Below are 14,225 nucleotides of genomic sequence, written 5' to 3' on the forward strand. Positions count from 1 at the left end.
ACGGCCGGCCGTTCCGAGCGGGAAGAACGGTGCCGGCGAGGCAGTCGGCTGCCAAATTAACGGATCGTCGCCCCGCACACCCCCCGGTAGCTGCCGCCCGCGCTCCCCTCCCTGGGTCCCCACCGTGCGTGGGCCGAGCCGCTGCCGTTACCTGCGCAACCGGGCGCCGAAACGCCTCTCCTGCCCGGCCCCGGGCGACGGCGGCGGTCCCGGCGGGCTCGGCCCCGCTGCCGTCCACACCGCCCGGGGCATCGCCGGTCCCGGTCCCGCTCCGCCGCCCCGGTGGGTTCCGCTACCGAAAGGCTCCTTCCCCGGGCGGGCCCGGCCGCGGTCCTTCCGCAAAGGGTAAAACCCCAACAACGACCGCGGCCTCAAAGCTCCGCCGAGGGAACGAACGGGACCGGCGGAGTCTCTCCGCCGCCCCGGGAGCACCTTCGGGGCCGGGGCCGGCTCGGGGAAGGGGCATTTCGGGCACCGCCGGGGCCGGGACGCAGCATCCGCGCCGGCTCCTCTCCTCCGCCGCCCGCGGGCCCGGTAGCCGCCGCGCAGGGCCCGGGCGGGCCGCAGCGGCCCGGTTCGCCCCCGCCGGTTGCCAGTCTCCGCTCCCCACGGCTCCCTGCCCCCGAGGGGCCGCGGGGGAGGCTTGGCAGCGCCGAAATGGGAAGGGCGGCCGCCCCACGCGTGTCTGCAGCGGGGGCTCCACGGAGCCCGCCCGGCCCCGTTCCTCCCCAGCACTTACCGAGTCGTCGCCCGCCTGTACCCCTCGCCCCGGCGGCTGCGGGCGCTGGCTCCGGCCCCGGTGCCTTTCGTCGCCCCTTCTTCCCCTCGCCTACACCCTCGTGTGAATCAAATACCTTCACTACAGCAGCCATGTTGGGCTCCGGAGCGAGCACGGCGCTCGCCGCAGGAGCCGCCGGTCGCCTCGGCGGGAGGCAGCGCGGCTGGGCTCGTCTCGGAGCGGCGCGGGGGCCCCGGTTCCCACCGGAGAACCGGTGCCCGGGCAGCTCGGCCGGCCGCCGGCCCTCTTCTCCCATCGCACCGAGGGATGCCGCGGTGTGCCGCTCCCTGCCAGCCCGGTAACTTCCCACCGTTACCGGTAACGCCACTAACTGCGGGTCCCGCACCTGCCCCGCATCCCTCCGGTAGAACCGGCCGCATCCCGGGACTGCCTTCGGAAAAGAGGGGTGTGTGTATGGGGGAAGGAGCCGCGGTTACCTCCTCCTCGCCCGGTGTGCCAGTCCCCCGCCGCGCCGCTCGGTCGAGCCCACCTGGGGAGGGAAAGAGAGAGAAGAAGCGTCAGGAGGAGCCGCCGCCATCGCTCCAACTTGGAGCAACTTTCCCGGTGAGGCTGGCAGCGGGGGCGGGGGGGTGGGCGGCGCTGGAGCCCCTGCCCGGTCAGCCGGGACTGGTCCCGCCAGCGGGCAGGGCGTGGGATGCCCCTAAAGCCGGTCCCTTCCGCCCGTGGAGCGGGGACACACACCCAGAGCCCCGGCCCTTTCCAAGAGGGGGGGGGGCCAAGCCGGGACACGGCCTCTGCTGCCGGGGAAATGCAGGAGACCCTCGCGGAGGGGCAGCCCCACACTCAGTGTCTGTCCGTCCGTCTGTCTATCTGTTTTTACCGGGCGGGGGGCCACCCAGCTCCCTCGCGCCGTGGGCACCGGAGCATCCCCGGGCACCGGAGCATCGCACCGGGCGGTCACCGCCGCTCCTCGGGCAGCGGAGCCGCTCGCCCGCCCGGCCCGGCGCCCCTCGAAAGCGGATTTTTCAGCTGTGGTTTTATTTCTTTTTCCTTTTCCTCCCACCGAGATTTTTTTCCCTTTTTTTTTTTTTTCTTTTTCTTTTCCCGCCTCATTTTTTTTTTTTTCTTTTCCCTTCCCCGTTTGATTCCAACGTTGTCGCCGGGAATTATTTGCATTTAAAATACAACGACTCGTTCCCCCGCACGTCGCTCCGCAGCTCAATCCAACCAGCACCGGAGAGGGGGGAACGGAGCCCCGAGGTAAAGGCGTCCCCAAACCCCCGGCCAAATCCACCCGAATTCCCTCCCGGTTGGAAATATCGATGTGGGCGAAAACTAAAGATTTAAACAGATTTTAATGATTTTTTTTTTCTTTCTGCAGCCGCTGTCACCCAAAGGTGTTGTGGCAACAAAGAGCGGGAGGGGATTCGACGCTCGTATTTTTGGCCTGTTCCCGTCCAGAAATATTCCCCCAAAGCCCCGAACGCTTCGCAAAGATTGATCTCTCTAAAAAAGTAAAAACAACCAAAAAACCCCAATCATCCCCTGCCCTGCAAAGTGCTTTCAAGGCAAATCTGATTTTATATTTATCCCCCCCTCCCCGTCGCTGCTGAGCCCGTCGGAGGACACACACACACACACACACACACACACACACACACACACTCACACACGACACCGGCCGAAACTCAGAGAGAGGAAGGGGGCTGGAAATCAAACAACCATCTCCCCAGTCCAAACTGGGGGCAAACGCTTCCCTCCCCCCCAAAGATTTCCCCGCTCGGGAAACAACGGCGTGGGAATGCCCGCCGTGCCCGGCTCTCCCGCACAGGAACAACCCCAGCTACTTTTTTAGGGCGGGGAAAATAATACTAAAACAAGAGAATTATATCTCCCCCCCCCCCCCCTTTTCCCAGAAATGCCGAATTCAGCCACAACCCTTTGAGCGAGGATAACTTTTTTTTTCCCGGTTTTTGGTTGGTTTTGTTCTTTTTTTTTTTTTTCTTTTAAATCCGGCTAGGATACAGCTTCGCCCCAACGCAGGGCTGGGAGGGAACTGGGGGGGGGAGGATACCCCCACAACGCACCGTCCCGGCACAGCACCCCCAAACCCTCGCGTGTCTGCTCCCCCTTTCCCCCCCCCCCCCCTCCCCCAAACCTCCTCTACAAAAAAAATAAATAATAAACAGCTCCACGCACCGAAACTTGGCTCCGGCAGCCCCTTACCTCGGGCACCGGGCAGGGCAGGGCAGTCGGTCCGACCGGCCCGGGGGCTATAAACCCCGGGGGTGGCTTTTGTGAGTTTGCTGGAGTTTCCCCGGGCTGTCCCCTTTTGTGTCCCATTGCCATCTAGAGGCCCTGATTAATTAATTTCACACCGGAGCTCGGGAGAAAATTTTCCCACAAAACAAGTGGCCGAGGAGATGTGAAAAACCCCAAAGAAAAGGAGTCAACATCAAGTTCAACAGCATGCGGGGGGAAAAAAAGAGCCATTTCCATCACAATCGCGTCTGAGCGGGGGCCGGGCGGGGGTGGGGGGGGGCGGCGGCCCCCGCGCCCCCTCCGCGCGTTCCCAGGCTCGGAACAATCGCGCTCTGTTTGCCGGCGTTTGGGCACGGAGGCTGCCTTGGGATAACAGGAATAATGAGGGGGGGGAGTTAAGGGGGGGGGGGGGGAAGAGGGGAGGGGGTGTTGGGGGAGTGATGGAGGGGTGGGAAAAGTTGGAGGAGGGGGGGTGTGGGGGGGGTGTGAAGCGGAGGAGCGCGCACCTGGGGACTGTCCGGTACCGACCTGTTGAGCCCCCGGTCGGGAGCAGCCGGTGGAGTTTGCGGCAAAGCCGGGATGGGCGAGAGGGAACCGGCGGTCCCGACGGGGCGGGGGGGGGGGGTCCCCAAAGTCGGGAGGGGACGGAGCCGGCCCCCGAGGTGACTGGGGGACACACTTTTCCCTAAGTTTGGTGTGTGTGTCCCCCCCCTCCCCTCCCCTCCATCCCCGGCCACGCGTTTTCCCACAGCCCCGGGGGAGCGGGGGGTGCCGGTCCCGGGGGAGCGGGGGGTGCCTGCCCCGGGGGAGCGGGGGGCCGGGGCCCGGGGTGGCCGAGGCGGTGGTGGACGTGTCCTGCAACCCAAGCAGCTCGGCTCCGCCGGGCATTGTCCCCACGGAGCCCGTGGCCATTGTTCCCGGCGCTGCGGGAGCCGGAGGGAGGGCAGCTTTCCACGCCTCGTCGTCCCCCCCCCCCTCCTTGCCGCCACCTCGCCCCCACCCCGCCACTCACACCGGGACCCGCAGCCCCTAACCCGAGGGGAGGGGGGGGCGGCCAAAAAGCACCCCACCCAGTGCACCCCCCCCCCAAAAAAAAAAGCCGGGGGGGGGGGGGGGGAAGGGGCGCGGGGTCCCCCCTCACAGACTTCCTCCAAGTTGAGAGAAGCGGGAGGGGGAGCGGGGCGGCCGCCGGTGCCCGCACATCCCTGCCCCGCCGGCGGGCAGCACCGGCGGCCGCCCGCTGCCCCGGCGCGGGGAGTTCAGTGCGGGGCAGGGAGAGGAGGGGCGGGGGGGGGGGGGAACCAGCGACGAAAAAAAGGGGAGTGGGGTGGGGGGGGGATTATTTACCTCCCTCCGCACATCTGCATCCATTAATGACTTAGCGCGGCAGCGGGAGCCGAGAGCCGCCGGGACACCGGCAGCCACCGGGGCGGGGGCTGGGGGGGACGCGGCACCGGCAGCGGGCAGGACGCGGAGCCCGGGGACATCCAGGCGATGCGGAGCGCGGTTGCGGTTCCCGGCGAGGATTTGCCAGGAGCAGCGGGGCTGTGGGAAGCGGAGCCCCCCGCGATCACGTTGCCTTTACGTGGGGTTAAACAGATAACGTCTGCCCGGGGCTTTAACGCCGGGAGCCCCCCGACCGGGCCCGGGCAGCCCTGGTCTGCCGCCACCGGGCCCTCGGGAAGAGGGGGGGGCGGAGGGGACCGATTCCGCCCAAACATCCATTTTGTCCCTTTTGGAAATGGAGATGGGAGAGAGGAGGAAAAAATGCGCTTTTTTTTTTTTTTTTTTCCCTTTTTTTTTTTTTTCCCCCTTGCTTTCTCCATATTTTACTACGTAAGGCATGACGTCCTCACGTCGGGAGCAGGATAGGTTAGCCCTGCGCTGGGGGGAATGCACCGGGCTGAGGGGGGGGGGAGGACGCGGGGGCGGCTCTGGCAGCGGAACCTAAAAATAACGGGGATTTTATTATTTAAAAAAAAAATGTAAAAATAAAATAAAATAAAATACTAATGCCTGTGACCCCGCGGATGCGGCCCCGCACAGGCAGCGGGAGGCAGGGACGGATCCGGATCCCCCCCCCCCGCCCCCCCGGGCCTCCACCCGGCCCCGGGTACAGCGGGACCGTCAGGATTCGGGGCACCCCACGGGGGCTCCCCGGGGGGGGGGAGCGAGGCGGGAGCCGGAGCGGAGGGGAAGGTGTGTGTGGGGGGGTCCTTCCGCCGTTCCCCCCCTGCCCGCGGCTGGGGGGGAGGCTGCGGCAGGAGGCGGCGAGCGGGCAGGGTCACCCCGCTCCCCGCCCGGTGCAGGATTATTCCGTGGAAACGAAGCAGAAATCGGCTATTTTATAATTAAACCCCAAATCCGCCCCCTCCTCCCCCGCCTTGCCCCGGGTATTAACACCTCCAAGCTCCGAAGTGGCGGGGAACGGAGCTTCTCCCCCCCCCCCCCCCCCTCCCCCGGTCGCCTCCTCCGGCGGACCGGGATTTTCGGAGGACGTTAAAAATCGGTGGCTGCAAAAGCGGCTTCGAGCGGCGCCCGGCGGGGTTTGAGCCCCGAATCCGGCCCCCGGGACGGGGGACACACACAAACCCCCGCCGAAACCGAGCCGCGGAACGGGGCCGGGACCGACTCCAGCCACCGGAGCCATCAGGGTGCCCGTCCCTCCGCCGCGGAACCGGTACCGGACCGGTACCGGGTGCCGCCCCGGTGTGCCCCCGCAGCTCTGCCCGCCACGGTTACGGGCAGCCCCCGCCGCCGGGGATGCCGCCGGTTCCGTGCTCTCCCCTAATGAGCTCCGCTTATGCATTTCCCCCTCAACGAATATTTCTCCCGGCGGGGCTGGGGGGTGGTGGGACGCGCTGTCCCGGCCGCCCACCGCCCCGTCCCGTCCGACCGGGGCTTCACCGGGGACCGGTCGCTCCCTCCCGGCCCCGGGGGGGCAGCAGGAGGCCGGGTCTGCACGACGGACACCCCAAATCCTGCCGCCTGCCCCGGAATAATAATCCCCGGCCGCCGGGTGCCACTCCCGTCCCCGGTGGCAGTGCGACCCCCGGGCTGCCCGGCCCCGCCGCCGGGGACTCCCCCGGCAAAGCGCCCTCGGGCCGGGCCCGGCTCCTCCGGTCCCCGGGTACTGGCGGACCCGGTCCCCCCCCACCCCCGGAGGCGGGAGGTTTTTTTTTTTTGGGGTGGTGGGGGGGCGGCGTATTTTGGCTCCCTGATAAGGTTTTGATCAAAAATTCATTAAGAGGCGCTCGGCGCAGTGCCATGAATATTTCAGGGCTTTTGCAAAACAACAAAGTGGGTGTTTGGGGGAGGATACACCGGGGGAGGAGGGGGGGGAGGCAGCCCCCGGTGCCCGGCTCGCCCCCGGTTTGCTGCGGCGGGGAGGCGAGGAGGGGCCGGGCACCTCCGGTCGCTCGTCCCCGGCCCGGGGCTCGTTCCCGCCCCGTTATAAGGCGTGAAACGGCTCCGGGTAACCGGGTCCGGGTCGGACCGGGCGGCCCGGCCCGTCCCGCGTCGTCGGGTCGCTGCAGGGACACGCAGCACCCAGCCTCGGCTGGGCCCCGGGGCCACCGCGACATCCCGGAGCCCCCCGGCCCTGCTCCGCGGTCACGCCTGGCCGTGGAGCTCCGAGGGGCCGCACCTCCCCCGGCTCCCGCAGCCCAGGACGGGCCCGGTGCTCCCCCGGCGGGGGAAGAACCGCCTGGGCCAGGGCAGCGGGGGGGACCCCATCCCCACCCGGGACTTCCCCCCGGTAGCACCACGACCCCGAGGGACACGGACCATCAGCCCACACCCTCCCCGGGCTGGGATCCAACGACAGGGTGCCGCTCCCCCACTGCCCTTGGGAGGGGACGGTCACCCCAAAACCAACGGGTCTGCCCTCTCCCCAGCAAGGGAGCGCCACAACCGCAAAGTCCACAGCCCCCCCAAATCGGGGAGCAGAGCTCTGACAGCGTGTTCTCCCCCGGCAGAGGGAGAGGGACCGGCACCGGGTGGGACACAAAGCCCCACCGGCTCCGCAGCTTTGAGCGCCAGAGCCCAGTGCCCTCCCGGAGCAGCAGAGCCCCTCGCCATGCTGGGCCTGCAGGTAACTGGGCTTTACTGGGGCAGCTCCCTGGCCAGCTGGGAAGGGGACATGGAGCCATAAAGGTGGGGAGACGGCCCAGACCCCTCCGCCGTGGACCAGGACCCCATAAAATGGGCAGGTGGGGGGACACAGTAAACGCAGATGCTCTGTGTCTTCCCAGTGCCATCCCGAGCACTGTCCCTCCCAACAAAGCCGGGGGTCCCTGGGTGCCACCTTTGGGTAAAAGGGGTGTCCCACCATCTCCGCCGTTCTGGGGGGATGCTCGGCAGGAAGGCAGGGGCACCAGGTTGGGGGCAAGGGGGCAAGAGGGGCCTCCCTGCAAGACCAAAGCGGGGCTGGGGGCACCCCAGGGCATCCCCCCACCCCAGTTTCGGACCTGTCGCAGCGGGGTGTTACTGGACCTGCTGGCAGCCGAGGGGATGCACGGCTCCGGTCGGCTCCCGGGTCTCCCGCCGCTGCCCTCCGGGTCCTGCCGTCCGCTCCCGCATCCCCACGGTGGGATGCGGTGACCCTCCCCAGCAGCCCCAGCCCCTCCCCGGGGCTCACCTCGCCCTGACATTTCCTGGCGCTCCTTCCATGCCAGCGGGTTGCCATAGCAAATCTAAATCTTACAAACAAAACCAGGAGAAAAAGCCTGATTAGCATATATTCAAATGAGCCACGCAATAATGCAAACCATAAATCATGCAGTCATTGCTATTCAATCAGTGTCTCTTACCCCAGCCCCCACACTTTCCCCCCAGTGTCTCGCCTCCTCCTTGCAGGCAGAAGCCCCTTCCCAGCCCCAGGAATGGCCCGGGAGGGGACCCGCCAGCCCCGGGGGGGGGGGGGACGGACCTGGGCCGAGGCCGGATCCAGCCCTGGGCTGTGGGGGCTCTGCGCAGCCCCTAATCCCGGCTGGTATTTATGCCGCTCGCCGGGCTCTATTAAACGGGGCAAACTCTTCCCAGGATTAATCTCCCGCCCAGGTTTTAATCTCGGGGCTCGGCCACCAGTAACCCCCCCGCGGGAAGGGGCCGGGCTCAGGGCTGGCAAGCGGCTGGTGCGGAGGGACCCCCATACTCCCCCCCAATCCCAGCCTAGGGGTGCCCAGGCAGTGCTGGAGGGAACCCACCCCCCCCTAAAACCAGAGGACGGCGGGCACTGCCAAACCCCGGTGTCCCCCCCCTCCCCCTCACTCACCTCTCAGCGGCGTGGCCGTGGCCGTGGCCATGAACGTGGCCATAGCCGTAGCCAGCCCACCGCAGGCCCCAGGGGATGCTCCCCCACCCCAGGGAACAGCAAAAACCCCCCAGCCCCAGCCCAGCCCTGAGCTATAAGAGACACAGTTCAGCTGGGCTGCCCCCTCCCACCCTTAAGGGCCCCGCTTGCCCCCACCCATGTCAATCTTAAGGGCACAGAAGGGGTTTTTCCTCCTCCTGCCCCCTCCCAGTGCCGGGCTGGGCTGGGGTGCTGAGCCCTTATGAGCAGCTTTTTGGGGTCTCCCAGCGAGCCGAGGGGTGGGAGCAGCACACCTGGACCCCAGGGACCTGGCCAGAGCTGGGGGTGACCCGGCTGTCACCCACCTTGCTGGTTGGTGACCCTGGAGAGGCTGCTCTGAGCCTGGGGGACACAGGGGGGACAGCAACGCCGAGCCAATGGGGGTCAGGGCATGGGCTGCTTCTCCCCTTGGGGGCACTAATGACCCACCACCTCGTTAGCCCCCCCCCCCAAGCAGTACTGCTCGACCCCAAGAAGCTCACACCAGACACCCCAACACCCCCAGCTCTTTATTGGTGAGAAGATAATAAATAGAAAAGAGCCCCTGGGCCGGGGGAGCAGCACCCACCGCCCCCGGCTGCCTCCCCCCCTCCTTCCCTCCCGCTGTGGGACCTCCGGCAGCCCCCCCCCCCGCCCAGAGCCGGGTGCAGGATTGGGCCAGGGATGTGGAGGGTTGGACCCGCTGCTGGTGCTCTCAGTCCTGCTGCCACCCCGTGGCACTTCTCAGGCATTCCCGCTGGCTGGGGACACGCTGGCGCAGGGACAGATGGACGGGGATGGACAGTGTCCGGCACCGGACAGGGGACAGGGACAGCGCTCCTCACCCGTGGGGTCCTGGCCTCGCAGGGAATTGGGGGGGGGGGGGGGGGGGGGGGCAGAGCTGCAGGGAGCGGGGGGGGCGGCAGCATGTGGGGGGCACCGGGGTGGGGAGTGGGTTTGCCGGGAGCTGCAGCCCCGCGGTGGGGGACTGGGACCCTGCGGGAAGCCAGGTGGCACCGCTGACACCCCCCCCCCACCCCCCCCGGCAGCATTGCAAAAGGCATGGGGAGGCTTCCCAGGGGTCCAAGGATGGGGGCAAAGTGGGGGGCTGCTCCCCCAGGCTCACCCACCCCCCCCTCCCCCTCCCCTGCACCCCATCGGCCTCGCTATCTCTGCCAAGTGTCCATGGCCTGCGCCCGCCGTGTGGGGACGGGGGCCCGCTGCTCCTCTGCCAGCGGCCGGGGGGGCCCTAGGGGGTAGGGGTACCCCTTGACGTAGTCATCCCGCGGCTGGAGGTCTCCGGGGCCTTGGGAGGCTTCGCTCAGGGAGGCCAGGCTGGCCATGGGGGGTTGGGGGGTGCCCGAGGGGCAGCCCAGCCCCGGGGAGACCCGCTCTGACTTGATGCTGATGGCTTGGTGCTGCGGGGAGGCACCGGGGGCCGCCGCCGCCTCTTCGCTGGGGACAATCCGGCTGCTGACCCTGGGGTAAGAGAGGAGTGAGGCCGGGTCTCCCTGCATCCCTCACCGAGGTGCATGGGGTGGGAAGAGTTCACCCCCCCCACCCCCTCCTCCTCCCTAGAGGGGCTGAGACCCCCCAAACTCACTTCATGTACCAGCTCTGACCCAGCTGGGCACCAGGCAGCTGCACACCCAGCTGCCGGGGGTCTTGTGTGTGACCAGGGGGGACATGGGGACCAGTTTCCCTGGGGAAATCCGGTTGGAAATAGGCTCTTCCAACAGCAGGGGTGTGTGTGGGGGTGCATATGTGTGACTCCGTGCACCCCAGTTTTGGGGTGAAGCTGGACAGACCCCAGGACGGCGGGGGGGGGGGGTTGCTCCTTGGGTGCTCGCTGCACCCCAGGCTGGGAGGTGGCACCCATGGGTGCAGCAGCTCCCCACGAACAGGCTCATCCCCAGCCCGCTCTCCCCAAGGTCCCCCACCCCACGACTGTCTCCCATCCTTACCCCAGCGCTGCCATGTCCCGTGGGTGCTGCCACGCCGTGGGGCCGGGCTGCAAGAAGCCGGGGGGCAGCGGGGCCTCGCCAGCCCCAAATTCTGCTGAGCAGGAGGCCAAGAGTGAGCAGGAGATGGGGGGGGATGGGACACGATGCAGCCGGGGGGGGTGTCATGCTGCCCTGGGGTCGAGGGGCCAGGACTTACCCGTTTGTGCCGGGGCGAGGAAGGGGAAGCCGGTGAGGCTGTGGCTCGGGACGCCGGTGGTGCCCGGGGTGAGCACGGGGCTCAGGGTCTGCAGAGTGGGGTACAGTGGCCGCTGTGGGAAATCGGGGTGCCCCCCATCAGGCTTCGTGCTGCCGACCCCCTGGGGGACAGCATCTCCCCCCCAGCCCCTTCCTGTGTCCCCCAGCAAAGCCCCAGTGTCGGGTGGGAGCAGATCGGAGGAGCTGCTCGGTGAATTTGGGGAGGGGGACGTCCGCGTGGCCCCGGGGACACCAGGTACAGTGACTTGCTGGGAAATGCCTGGCTGGAGCGAGCTGGAGGGGGACCCCTCATCACCTGCCCTGCTGCCCCCTCCCACGGTGTCACTGCTGAGGAGGGGGTGTCACTGCTGAGGAGGGGGTGTCCAAGGCCACTGAGCATCCTGCTGGCACCAACCCCCAGGGGAACCCCATGGCCAGGGGGTCCTGAGCCCCTCCCTGGGCATCAGAGGCACCCGGAGACCCAGAGCCAGCCCACCTTGGGGGGCTATGGATTTGGGGGGGGGTGGGGGGGGTTTGTCTTGCATGTGGCAGACATGTCGCAGTGATGGGGCCACGCTGGGACTGGGCCCCCCCAGTAGCATTGTCCCCACATGGCAGCCCAGGCAGCAAGTACCACAGAGCCAGTCTCCCCTCCCAAGCCACTTACCCCTGCACTCCCACCGCTCCGGCCACTTGCCACGCTGCCGTGGGCTTCCCCGCGCCGGCCCTCGGCCCCCAAGTACAGCGGTGGGGGCGTCTTGGTGGCCAGGGCTCGGTTCAGGCTGCCAGTGGGGAAGAGGGGGTAGCCAATACCTGGATGGACAGAGGGACAGGAGGATGCCCAAGGTGGCCCCGAGGGATGCAGGGTCCTGGGGGGGCTCTGGTTCCTTGGGGGATGCCCACGGCTGCGGCCGGTGGCCCCGGTGCCCTCGCCGCCGCGGGTGGCTGTGCGTGCGTGCAACGGTGCCGCGCTCCGGCAAACCCACTTCCTGCGCGAGGCCGTCAGCGCACCTGGGCTGCGGCAACCGCCCCCGGCCCGCGGTGGCCACATGCTGCGAGCGGAAACGGTGCGCGAAGGCGGTGGCCGGATCCGGCTCCGGGGGCCAGCAGGCTGCAAACCTCCCCGGCCGGACCCTGCCGTGGGCAGCACCCTTGCCCCAGCTCCCCACAGAGCAGCCAGGATCTACTATGGGGATGGCCAGCATGCCTGGGGCCACCACACCGTCCCCTTCCAGGGATGTGGGGGTGCTGCACACCCGCATCCTGCACTGGGAATATCGCCCGGTCGTTCCCATGCCACCTCCCACCCACCCGGGGGGTTTCCACTGGTCAATCCCCCGCATCATTTTTTCCAGCTGCTTTTCTGCTGTGTGGCCCCGGAGGCACCGGTGTCCCCGTCACCACCCTGGGCTGGTGGCATCCCACCGGGCAGGATGAGCCCCTCGTGCCGCACTGGAGGGAGCCGTGGGCATGGGGTGCCTGGGGTGCCAGGGCCAGCTGAGTCCCGGGTGCCAGGTGCCATCAGGGTGCAGGAAGCAGCTGGAGGGAGGCAGGGGCCGGCATTTCCACAGCTGCAGCGGCGCTACCTGCCCACGCACCCGCTCCCGGTAAGTCCCCGGGAGATGCTGCGAGAGGAGCTTTGCATGCGGCACCCGGCCGGGAAAATCCCCGGGGGGGCCGGCGGGGATGGGGTGCCCGTCACTGGGACCTGCTCCCCACAGCATCCCTGGGCGAGGGGTCTGAGCCTACCTAGAATCATAGAATCACAGAATGGTTAGAGTTGGAAGGGACCTTAAAGATCATCGAGTTCCAACCCCCCTGCCATGGGCAGGGACAACTCCCACTAGAGCAGGTTGCTCCAAGCCCCATCCAGCCTTGCTTTGAACACTTCCAGGGTCCAAACGCACGACTACCTGGTGGCAGCGGTCCCGGTGAGCGTCCCGGCAGCTTCGACGCTGCTGGCTTGAAGGTGGTGGGGCGTCCTTGACCCTGTGGGGAGCTGCTGGCACTGCCCAGGGATCCATCGGTGGCTGGTGGGGAGCTGCCGTAGGCTGCCTCGGGCAGCAGAACCGGGCTCTGCAGGGCAAAACGGAGGTGAGGGACAGGGAGGGGACAGAGACCCTTGGGGACCCTCTCTCCTGGTGCTGTGGGACCACAGCGACTCACGTAAAACCTTGGCCGTGCCACCGACAGGTCCATGCCCTCGCTCAGCCTTCGCGCCTTCTCCCCGGGATCCGGCCCCTCGTCCAGCTCCAGCTCCTGGCTCTCCAGCCCCAGCCCCTTGCGCTTCAGCGTCTGCGGGGAGCAGGGCGGTGAGGGGGGGGGTCCTGCTCCCGCCCCGGCCCCCCCCCCCCCTCCGCCCCCAGGCTGCCCCCCCCGCCGCTACCTCGAGGATGTCGGAGTTGGTGCGGCTCTCGTGGGGCTCGCTGTACTCCGTGTACTTGAGCAGCACCTTGTCCATGTCGGTGCTGGCGTACTGGAAGAGGCGGTTGGTGCTGTTGAAGATGATGAGGGCGATCTCGCAGTCGCAGAGGACGCTCAGCTCATACGCCTTCTTCATCAGCCCGAATTTCCGCTTGGTGAAAGTCACCTGCAGGGAAGAGGGACGGGATGCTACACCCAGGATCCCCGGATACGGCCCCAAACCCTCCTCCTGGGTCCCCAAACCCCCCTCCAGCCAATCCAACACCCCTGGGGAAGGTGGGAGCGGAGCGGCTTTGCCTCTCCTTGTGGCCTCATGGCTCCCCGTCCCCCTCGTCCCCACCTTGTTCCCAAGTGGCTCCTACCTGTCGGTTCCGCTGATCCAGTATTCGGCTGATCTGTATTTTTTTCCGGCCCATTTTCGTCTCCTACACTCAACGGGGGGCTGGAAGAGAGAGAGGAGCCCCTGAGCCCCCTCAGCCCGAGGCCGAGCGAGCATCCGCCCCGGCACCGCGTGAACCTCCTCACCCCTCCGGCCGCCAAAACCAAGTTTTGCTGAAAAAAAGAAGTTTTCAGAGGAAGTTTTGGCATTTTTTTTTTTTTTTTTCAGCAAAGACGCTGGCAGACTGAAAAACGAAAAAAAAAAAAATTGGGAATTTCTGCTGGGGCAGGGGGGATAAATCCCCTCAGGTCCCTCCAGCCGCTTCCACCGCCCCGGCTCCATCACCCCCAGCCCACACCGGCCCCCGGGGGACCCGAGCACCTGCGTGTGCCGGCCGGGAAGCTGCGGTGTCGCGATTCCAGGTCCCTCGCCGGGAGCACAGGGTCAGCCTTTGCATTCCCAAGCGCCCGCCTGAAGCCGCGGGGGGCTGCTCCGACCCTGCCCCACACGCTGATGCTCTTCACCGGCGGGTCCGTCGGCCAGGGAGGGCGGTTATAAGGGAGGCCGGGCTGGCTGCGGGGAGGGTCCGTAAAACAAAAGGGCTGTTTTTAGGTACGAGGTTATTTTATTTTGAATTTTTTTTTTTTTTTTTTTTTTTTTAAACTAAAGCGAACAGACTAAATTTGACCTCCGCCATTCGCGGGCCAGGAAGTGGCTGTACGAGGAGACAGCAAAGCGAAACCACCCACCTCTCTGGGCCACGTGAGCCGCCGCTGGGAAGGGCGAGGGGTCGGGGGACCCCGCATCCCACCCCGGTTGCAGGGTGCCAGCACCCATCCCAGCCCGGCACGGGGCTGTTACACCCCCCCATCGCATCCCCCTGCCACCGCA

At 67.1% G+C, this 14,225-nt stretch overlaps 2 protein-coding genes across 2 annotated transcripts in view; both read right to left on the bottom strand.

The window, feature by feature from the left end:
* Positions 1-8,319, bottom strand: part of TMEM161A (transmembrane protein 161A) — a 44,695-nt gene extending 36,376 nt beyond the window's left edge. The window contains 4 exon segments of the mRNA XM_074164030.1: positions 152-642; positions 855-1,169; positions 1,216-1,268; positions 8,277-8,319. Coding sequence (XP_074020131.1) covers positions 152-642; positions 855-1,169; positions 1,216-1,268; positions 8,277-8,319 — 902 coding nt within the window.
* Positions 8,320-9,499: 1,180 nt separating this feature from the next.
* Positions 9,500-13,371, bottom strand: MEF2B (myocyte enhancer factor 2B). Its single transcript, XM_074163914.1, has 8 exons — positions 13,318-13,371; positions 12,918-13,121; positions 12,698-12,826; positions 12,445-12,607; positions 11,199-11,344; positions 10,494-10,605; positions 10,298-10,388; positions 9,500-9,812 (listed from the first exon to the last, which is right to left on the bottom strand). Exons 1-8 carry the CDS (start codon positions 13,369-13,371, stop codon positions 9,500-9,502), a joined length of 1,212 nt encoding a protein of 403 aa, XP_074020015.1.
* Positions 13,372-14,225: the final 854 nt, after the last annotated feature.

Source organism: Numenius arquata, chromosome 25, assembly GCF_964106895.1.
Source record: "Numenius arquata chromosome 25, bNumArq3.hap1.1, whole genome shotgun sequence".
Classification (NCBI taxonomy): Eukaryota; Metazoa; Chordata; class Aves; order Charadriiformes; family Scolopacidae; genus Numenius; species Numenius arquata.

Bases quoted from the DNA above. Each gene is read 5' to 3' on its own strand.
- MEF2B (XM_074163914.1), bottom strand. From the start codon at position 13,371: ATGGGCCGGAAAAAAATACAGATCAGCCGAATACTGGATCAGCGGAAC. The intron at 13,122-13,317 runs GTAGGAGCCACT...TCTTCCCTGCAG, and splicing joins TGGATCAGCGGAACCGACAG to GTGACTTTCACCAAGCGGAA. The intron at 12,608-12,697 runs GTGAGTCGCTGT...TTTGCCCTGCAG, and splicing joins TGGCACGGCCAAGGTTTTAC to AGCCCGGTTCTGCTGCCCGA.